The sequence below is a fragment of the Choloepus didactylus genome, chromosome 25 (assembly GCF_015220235.1).
Source record: "Choloepus didactylus isolate mChoDid1 chromosome 25, mChoDid1.pri, whole genome shotgun sequence".
Lineage (NCBI taxonomy): Eukaryota > Metazoa > Chordata > Mammalia > Pilosa > Megalonychidae > Choloepus > Choloepus didactylus.
Window position 1 is genome coordinate 6,020,516 of NC_051331.1, and position 9,358 is coordinate 6,029,873.

The following is a 9,358-nucleotide window of genomic DNA, read 5'->3' on the forward strand; positions in this document are numbered from 1 at the left end:
TGAGCTGACCACACAGATGCCAAGGTATGGAGCTGACAATGAGGCTACTGGGTGGACGGTGGTGCCACCTGCTGAGGTGGCACAGAAGGGGCAGGAAAAGGCTCCAAAGGGTAAGACCAGCAGAGGACTGAGGGCAGGGGGGACACAGAGAGCAAGTGCAAGCTGTTGTGGGCCCAGGAACAGCAGCTGCGAGAGCCTGGACGGGGGACGGAAAGTCCCGACAGCTCTTGGGGTGTCATGGACCAGCCCCCAACACTGATTTCCTCCTGCCCCCCGGACAAGAGCTAAAAACCAGCAGCCCTCCCAACATCCCTGGCGAGCGTCTGAAATCCTTTATTTGAAGATCACTGTGTGCAAATAGGAGACTCGATAGCAGACGAACACTGAACAGAGCCCACAGTGACTGGAGCTGGCTCTCGGCTGGGGAGCCCCCCACCCCACGGGGCCAGCCTGGTGGCTTGTGCCCCTCCCTGGACCCCCGGGCCTTTGGCATATGCTGATGGGGGGGGGGGGTGCTGCAGGCAGTGAAGCCCCTTGACTCACAGCAGAGGCTGGGATGAGCGCTGAGGGGCAGGGGTGGGGAAGCAGCAAAAGTGGAGGAAGCCAGGAGCTGGGGAGACGGTTGTCTATTTTTGTTTCCTGAAAGGGGGCGAGATGGAGGGTCCCGCGGGCAGGCAGGTGGCAGTGGTGGCGGCTCAGGCGCTGATGTCCTTCTCTTTGCCCGGCTTGGGGACAGCTTCCGGCGAGGGGTCCCCGGGCCCCGTGTCCTCCTCTTCCTTGGCCTCGCTGGACTTGGAGTTGGGGACCCAGAGGCCCGAGTCGATACAGCGCTGCATGTGGAACTTGGCGTCCTGTGGGGAGAAGGCGGGAGGGTGAGGTGGGGCCGCCCCACCTGCCCCCGCGCGCCCCTCGGGCCCGCTTACTGCTTCTTCCAGCCTACGGCTGCCCTGAAGAACTTTCCGCCAGGATGGAAATGCTCTACAATCTGTGCCGTCCAGCCCAAGAGCCACTAGCCACACGAGGCCACTGAGCACTTGAAATGTGGCTACTGAGGCTGAGAAAGGGCACTGTAAATTTTATTTAACTTGGATGAATTTAGATTAAAATAGCATGGGTCTAGAACAGAGGCCAGCAAACTGTTTCTGCAAAAGGTCGGATGGCAAATATCTTAGGCTTTGCAGGCCAAACTGTCTCTGTCACGATTTAAGCCAGAACTCCTCAGCCCTGCTGCTGGAGCGCAGAAGCAGTTCAAGGAAATAAGAAGGATCGGGGAGCGTGGTTGTGTCCCGATAAAACTTTATTGATAAAACCAGGCAGCAGGCCTGTGAGCCATAGTTTCCTAACCCCTGAGCTAGCTTATGCTATTTAAATTCATCAAAGTTTAATGACGTTTAACTTCCAGGGAAGCTTCTAGAAACCTTGGGCCAGCTCTGCGATTAGACCCATTTTACAGATGAGGACACCAGCGTAGCTAGCCAGGGAGCCATGTGGCCGGAACGGTATCAAACCAAGGTCTGTTAAGACGCGATGTCCTCATCTACCAGCAGAACCACCGGCTTCCCAGCACGCACTGTGTGAGTTGATCCTGAGAAACTCTGGATGAGGAAATCTCTCCTCGGGCCACGTGGTGACGGACAGAGCTGCGGTCGGCTGTGGTGTGGGGGATTCTGAGGCCCACACGGCAATGGGGAAAATGGGGGGGGGGGCAGGTGCTCCCCGCTCTGCATCCGCTGTCATCTAGGAGCAGAGCCGGGTATGCAGCAGGTGCTCAAGCAGTGGAGGTGAGCACGGGGCGCAGAGCCTGGCTGCCCTGCTGGCTGCCACATGATCCCCCCTTCCTCCTTCTTCGGAGAGGTGGAGCAGGCTTGGGCGGAAGGCGGGACCCGGGGTGGCTGGGAGGGGCCTGGGGGGCAGCAACTCACCGTGGGGTCCATTTTGCTGATTGCGTCTTGGAGCATCTGAACATCCTTCACGTCAAAGCACTTCCGGAGCTCCTGCGGGTGCAGAGGCCGGGGGCCGGGGTCAGCGCCTGGGGTCCCGGGTCCCTGCCCACCCTCCCGCCCGCCCGGGCTGCCGCACCTCGGGGAGGGACTCGTAGACCTCGACGGGATCCAGGCCGCCAGGGCCCAGCCGCTTCTTCCGTTCTTCTTCCTCATACTCCTTCACGGCCTTCTCGATGCGCAGCTTGGCGCGGCCCCGCACGCGCTCCTTGAAGGCCTCCAGCTCGTCGTTGAAGCCTTCCATGTACTGGCGGTCAGCCGTCTGCGGGGGGGCGGCGGGGGCGGTCGCTGGCCCGGGACCCCCTCCCTGTCCCAGTCCCCGAGTCCTGCCTGGGGCCACTGCGGCCACCCACACCGCGTGTGCCCTCCTACCCGCACGCCCCCCGAATGGCAGGCGCGGGGCCCCCACCTCCTCCGCGGCCTGCCTGGCGGGGCCCAGGCGCCCCCCTCAACTCAGCACAGCCCCCTCTGAGCTCCCGACCGGCCCCCAACCTGGCCTGCCTCAGATTCCCCCCATCTCGGCTCGGGCCGCTTTGTTCTTCCGGGTGCTCAGGCACGGAGCCTGGCGGCGTCCTGCTGCTGGCTGGGGGGGCCAACCTTTATCTTGGTGAAGAACTGCCGGAAGCAGGCCCGGGGGTCCACCTTCAAGCTCCTGGCCAGCTCCAGGATGAACTGCACGACGATGGTCTGGTGGGCCACCTGCTCCATGAGCGCGCACTTCTGCCGAGAGCGAGCACGGGCACCGCGTCACCAAGTGGCGGTCTCGGGGCGGGGCCTCTCCCCGGGCCCGGGTGCCCCTCACCTCTTCCACCTCCAGGTCAATACACCAGATGACCAGGTAGTTGGCCGTCTCCTCGCACACCAGGTGGACGTTGTCCGACAGGTACTTCTGGCTGTCGTCCCAGCGGCGGAGCATGCCTGTGGGGAGGGTGTAGGGGTGAAGGGGCCAGCCCCCGCTTATTTACCCCCCGGCCCCTCGCGCGGAGGCAGGGCCCTCTGCCCGGCTCACCAAAGTGCTTGATCTGTTTCTCGTACTTCTCCATGAAGGTTTTGTGTCTCTGTTCCCTCACCTCCTCGGAGTCCTCTTCGGCCGGCTCGGGCTTGGTGTTGACCATGCTCTGTGGCGGGGGGAGAGGGGGAGTGGGCCGGGGCCACGCCACGGGGCGCCTCCTCGAGCCCCCCCGGGCAGGCCGTGGCCGCAGCGCCCATCCCGTCCACGGCGGCGGCGCAGTGAGCGTCAGGGCGGCGGGTGCTGGGGCGTGGCAGGTGTGGCCGTGCACTAGGGCCTTGGGGCAGATCAGAGGGGGGGACCGGTGGGGTGCTTCATCCGCCCGGCCCCCCCAAACCCGCGCCCCTCCGTACTCCCCACCTGCTCCCAGTGGCGACTCGGCGGCGCCCTCCTGGCTTGCCCGGCCCCCCCTGCGCGCACGCGTGCCCCCCGCTGGCCCCGGCCCCGGGCCCACCTTGCTGAAGCCGTCTTTGCTGAGGGTGTCCACATTCCAGGGCATGTTCTTCTCCTTCTTGCGCATCTCCTCCAGCCTCTGCTCCCAGCTCCGCTCCTCCTTGCGCAGCTGCTGCGCCTTGGCCTGCAGCCGCTCCAGCTCTGCCCGGCCGCCCGCGCCCTCGGCCACCTCCAGCTCCGTCAGCTTCCGCTGGCACTCGGCCACCTTGCGCTTGCACTCGCGGCAGCCCCTGTCCAGCTCCTCCTTCTCCTTCTGGAACTGCTCCATGCGCTCCACCCGGGCCTGTGGGGCGGACGCCGACGGCTCGTCATGAGGAAAACAGCCTGTCCCCTGATCCCCAACCCCAGCCCAGCCCAGGCCCGGGGCCCAGGGGTATTGTGGGAGCCCAGGACCCCCACAAGCGGCTTGTGTGACGGCCAGAGAACGTCCGCACCACCATCTGCCCCGTGAACATCTGACTCAGGGCCTGCTGTCTGCTGCCTAGAACCCTCTGTGGCTCCCACCTTACTTGGAACAAAAGCCAAAGGCATCCCCACAGCCCACCAGGCCCTGTACCATCTGCCTTGTCTCCTCCCTGCCGCTCATCTCCTCTGACTCCCCGCTGCTCGTTCCCTCCAGTCACACTGGCCACGTGGCCTTCTCCTGAACACACATCAAGCCCCGGGGCCTTTGCACTGGCTGTTCCGTCTGCCTGGATATCTCCACAAAGCTGACCGCCTCGGAGCTGCCCTCGTGCTCAAACGTCCTTGCAGACAAGGCCCCCTGCACACCCTCCTGAAGATCACAACCCCGTAATCCCCCTCACCCCAGGCCCTGCTTTATCTTTCTCCTCAAACTATTATGTGCTGGGGTCTATCCCAAGGGTGTTCTAGACTTTAAATAACATAGGCCTCACAACACACCGTATGGCACGTGTACTTTTAATATTCCCAGTTGGGTAAACTGAGGCACAGAGCGTTCACACAACTCACTGGAGGTCACTGTCACCTTCTAACACACCGTGGCAATGACTTAGCACGTTTTGGTCTCTGCCCCCCTCCCAGGACAGGAGCTCACGAGGGTGGGGATTTCTCCACCACTGGGTCTCCAGTGCCTGCACCAGAACTAGGTGCCGGGTGGGGACTCTTCCTGGCGCTTGCCGCCAAGCCCCTCGCCCGCCCCCACCGATGACCACAGATGTCCCTCCTCGCTGGAGCCGCCCACAGCCATGCTCCCCCTTGCCCACCAGCTCCCCTCAGCAAACGTCTCCCCGCCTCCTCCTGCTGGCGACTCAGCCACCAAGCCCTGACAGTTTCCACTTCCAGATGTTTCCCCAATTGGCTCCACCCCCAATCTCTCCTGGATCACGGCCGGGGCCCCTTCAGCTGTCTCCAGGCCAGTGTGCCCTCCTGAGCCCCAGCTGGGGGTCCATGGCCTTCTGCCTCTGCCCCCCCCACCCCCCGATGTTACTCCCCAGGTACCTTGTCTTCCTCTGTACCCCAAGTTCTGTCATGGTGCCCCATCTCCTGAATTCTGGCCCCGCCTGCCCTGGGGTCTTGCCCAGACCCCCCTGGTCCCACCCCCAGGCTCCCGGCTCCAGCCACTCCACGGGGCCTGCTCGGCTCTGACACACGTACACAGCTCACCCGCCACCTGCCCTGGAGTGTCTGTGTTCAGATGGGACCCCCTGGCCACTCCCCAAGCTCCTCGGCTGGCACTGGGGCCCTGGGGGAGCTGGGTCCCAGCCCCCTCTCCCAGCTCCGGGTCCAGGCAGATGCTGACCCCCGCCACCCCCCCGATGCAGCAGTGCGCTTTTGATTCCCGGCCCCTGGGCGTCTTCTTTCTTGTACCCGGAACCCTCCTTCCCTGGCTTGACACCAACCTCAGCTTCGACAGAGCCTTCCCCAAGTGTCCCCACTGGGACATCACAGCCCCACAGACACTTCCGCCATCGTCACTCAACTCTCCCCTGTGCTGGCCTTGGGACCCCAGAGCTGGGGTCACACCCCACGATCGCCAGGTCCTGGCTGGGTGCCCCTGGGCTGATCCCCGCACCACTCTGACCCTTGGTGTCTTCATCTGTCAAATGCAGCCGAGAGCGGCTCCCTCACAGGGTGGCACTGGGAAAGGCTAAGGAGCTGATGCAAGCAAAGAGCCTGGAGCCACGCTGAACGGCGTGAGGGCCACTTCCAGGCTGGCTGCCGTCACTGCGCTCTGTCCAAGGGGACAACCCCCTCCCTCTCTCTCAGGCTCAAACAGGAAAATGTCCTTCAAGCACTCAGCTCAATTTCTGGCCCAGAGTGAACACTCTACAACTGGGGGTGGCTGCTCCTAGAACAGCGTCTCTGCACCCAGCGCTACCATTTACTAGCGAAGTGACCTCGGTCAAGTAGCTAAAAATCACCCCCTGCCTTGGTTTCCCCCTCTGGGAAACAGGGCCTTGCAGGGCTGTCAGGAGAACTAGATGAATTACACTCTATAAAGGCTGCCCACGCAGCAAGCATGCAGCCCATGAGAGCCAGCATGACCTCCAGTGTCACTGCCATTGTCACTGGAATGTTCTATTGACTCGCTTCTGTGCGTGATTTGAGCTACAGCCCCAGGTTCTAGCTCAGGGCCAGGTACCCAGTGGGTGAAAACTGGGAGACGTGGGCTTGGCGCCAACGCCCGATCGCAGACATAGCCCACCCTGAGCCTCACTTTTCCCCATACGGATAATGGGTTGAGAAGGCTCGTGCTTCACGAGCACAGGTAAGAGACAGGAATCCCAGCTTCTGCTGCTGTCCTTTCCCACGATGGGCCTGTGCGGCCCTGGAATCTTCCACCACCACGCGAGGGGCTCCCTGCGGCGGCCATCTCAGCCAAACCCGGGCCGCGGCAGGAAGCGACCACCCGGTTTGTTTTAGCTCTGCGGCCACTGAGCTCTCCACGGTGTCCTCTGAGCCACTGCCAGGGAGGACACAGCTAAATAAAGGCCTCCAGGAGCCGGTGGGGGGGTGGTGGCTGTCTGCCTGGCCTGGGCTTTACACCTCATGTCCAGGAGGGGCCCGAGCAGAGTGGGCAGGACAGAAACCAGGGCCGCAGGAAGGACCCAAGGGATAGGGAAACTGAGGCTCATGGAATCTCACTGGTCTACAGCTCACTGCAAGAAGCCACAAGACACCAGCAACAGCAAGCTGTCTCCGGGCAGGGGAGTGGGGGTTGGGAAGACTCCATGACCCCATGTCCCTTCTGGAAGCTTCAGAATTCTTTTACCATGAGCATGAATTCCCAAAATAATGACAAGGATAACTGCTAAAACTATTACATGCTGGGTACTATCCCAAGAGTGTTCTAGACTTTAAATAACGTGAGCCTTGCAACAACCCTTTGTTGTGGGTACTTTTTAATATTCCCAGTTGGGTAAACCGAGGCACAGAGCATTCATACAACTCACTGGAGGACACACAGCTCCTCAGTGGTGCAGAGGGGGCCTGGCCCTGAACCCAGGTGGCCGGGCCTGAGCTCAGAACCACGGTGCCAGGCAAACGTTTTACTAACCATATCACCCCTTCCAGAACACTTACTCCCCATCGGGTCCTGAGCCAAGTTCTTTGCGGAACTGATCTCATTTCATTCTTACAGAGGATGGGGTTATGTCATGCTTGTTCGCGGGGCTAAAAGGTTTTGCATCTCACTCCACTACAGGGGAAGGTGACAAGCAGCAGGGCCAGGGTTAGAATCCAAGCTTGCTCACCGCCCGCCTCCTCCACTTGTCACCACCACTCGGGGCCTGGGAGACTAAGGAAAGGGGTGAGGTGCTGACTGGCAATATAGGAAGAAGTTCTGAGCCAAGGAGGAGGACGCTACGGGGAGAAGGGGCCTCACACAGCAGGGCAGGACCAAATGGCTTTCCAAGCAGCAGCAAAGAGTAACCTCTTTATGTGACTGAAATAGGCGTGCCTGAGAATATCCTTTAGGGTTTTGCAGAGGTCTTAGGTATGTATTTCCTATTAAAATATTACACAGAGTAAAAAATAGAATGCTAGAACTTTCTTACCACACTCCAGTGGCTGGACCAGAGGGTATACTACCCCGAGACTGATGTTTTAAGGATTGGGCGGTTGGAAAGGAGGCTGGGGGCCAGATGTAGGGGCTCACGCAGTGTTCCAGAAGGATGGGGAGTGCCCTTCTAGAAGCTTCTGGAAAAATGACTGGGAGCTGCCACACACCCGGGAGGCTGGGGTGGGAAATTCCTCACCGGAAGGTTCTGAGAGATCTACCCCTCAGGCTGCGAGTATAACAGGCCCAGGTATGTGGGTGCAGGCGCTCTAATTGGGGGAGCAGGTTAGACCCTTACATCTTATGAGGGCCACCGTGCTGCTCGTGAGCACTCTGCTGGGTGGTAGGACACGGGTCACCCAGACTTGGGATTTGGGGGTGTGGATTTGGGGTTTTTGTTCTGGGCAGGTAGATAAAAAAAGGGGTCATGAATTTGGAATCAGACTGGGAGGTGGGCAGGAATCCCTACCGCCAAGTTATTGCCAGCTAGAGCTGGGTTGTAGCTGGGCCGGAAGCCATGGGGGCGGGGTTCCCTTTGTAATGGGAAATGGGCTAAAGAGTCAATGAGGCAAAAGGAAGAGCAGCCGGAATTGGAGCTCCACCAGGGTGGGAGCTGGCTGTCGAGTCCCGGGTGGGACTGGGGACGCTGGTGGGGCACGGGTCTACACCACAGCGAAGGGGTACCAGGCGTGGATCAGGGTCCCCGGTCAGGAACGGGTATCTCAGGGTATAAGGTTCCTTGCTGTATGGAGAAAACAGGCTCGCTCTCGGGATCTGATTGGGAATCCTCAGTCTCAAGACGCCAGAAGGCAAATAAATGCCAGGACAGGATCAAAGCATGGAGAGTGTCGATTCGGAGGTAGAGTCCTGGGTGTAAACAGAGGGTCCCAGCCAGGACTGAGGGAACCCCCAAGGTTCCTAGGGGTCATCAGGAAATCTCACGCAATAATCGGAGAGGGTCTCGGGGGGTAACTTAGGCAGGGACTCAGGGGCCCGGAGTTGAATCGAAGGGACCCCGGGCGACCCTGAGGGTCCAGACCGTGGGGTGGGAGGCCAGGTGTCAACGGCGGGGTCCCTCCAGGGACCCCAACTCTGGAGGGGGGATGGGGCCCGGGCGGAGGGAAGGGGCGGGCGCGCGCCAGCTCTACCTGATGCCGCCAGCGGAAGAGGCTGGCCGTGTCGATGTTGGGGTGCGTCTCGTCCTCATCGTCCGACACCTCGATGTGGTCCCACACGCTGTAGTCCACCATCTTATCGGGGCTGCCCGGCCCGCTCCGGCTCCCACGGCAGCAGCGGCGGCGGCGCTGAAGACTAGGCCCGCGGAGCCCCGCCCCTTCCGCTTCCGCCCAGGCGCGCGCGCGCCCGCCCGCGCACGACGTCACATCCCTAGTAACCGCGACAGCGGCGCTGGCAACCAAGACAGCCCTTAAAGGGCCCTGCCACGTGTTTCCCCAGCGCGGGAGTCCCAGCCCAGAAGCCCCCTCCTCGGGCTCCCGGGCTGCGCTGGGCAGCTCCTCGGGTCACACGGGAGTGAGCGCCCCTCATCTCTCGGTCCCCCTCCGGCGGGCCCTTGCGGCAGCCGTGGGGGAGGAGGGCAGTGGGCGAGACTGAGGGCGACGATTGTTCTTTTGGCCAGGCCGCAATGACATCAGCCCGAGCCCCCTGCAGGGGGCTGGGCCTCGGCGAGAAGACCTGCCCCCTACCCCTTCTGAGGGGTACCCATCCCTGTCCTGGGGAAGGGTGGCTAATCTAAGGCGACCTATCCGGCCCGGGGGGTTCCCTTGGGAGGGTCTAAGTGGGGAGAAGGATTTAACCCTGCCCTTGAGTGGCTAATGTTCCAACCTCCACCTTCCAGATCCCTTTTCCGCCCCCATG

The 9,358-nt window shown here is 61.7% G+C and overlaps 1 protein-coding gene across 3 annotated transcripts; it reads right to left on the reverse strand.

The window, feature by feature from the left end:
* Positions 1 to 317: 317 nt before the first annotated feature.
* Positions 318 to 8,818, reverse strand: CDC37 (cell division cycle 37, HSP90 cochaperone). Of its 3 annotated transcripts, none has more exons than XM_037818234.1 (9): positions 8,632 to 8,818; positions 3,464 to 3,745; positions 3,010 to 3,118; positions 2,803 to 2,918; positions 2,598 to 2,720; positions 2,080 to 2,262; positions 1,923 to 1,994; positions 1,572 to 1,737; positions 318 to 851 (listed from the first exon to the last, which is right to left on the reverse strand). In XM_037818234.1, the coding sequence occupies exons 1-9, from the start codon at positions 8,731 to 8,733 to the stop codon at positions 334 to 336; spliced, it is 1,671 nt and encodes a 556-aa protein (XP_037674162.1). In that variant the 5' UTR covers positions 8,734 to 8,818; the 3' UTR covers positions 318 to 333. The 3 variants fall into 3 exon arrangements, with proteins under 3 accessions (XP_037674162.1, XP_037674164.1, XP_037674163.1); XM_037818235.1 differs by having other exon boundaries at positions 720 to 851; positions 1,509 to 1,737; XM_037818236.1 differs by lacking the exon at positions 1,572 to 1,737 and having other exon boundaries at positions 612 to 851.
* Between the last annotated feature and the right edge of the window lie 540 nt (positions 8,819 to 9,358).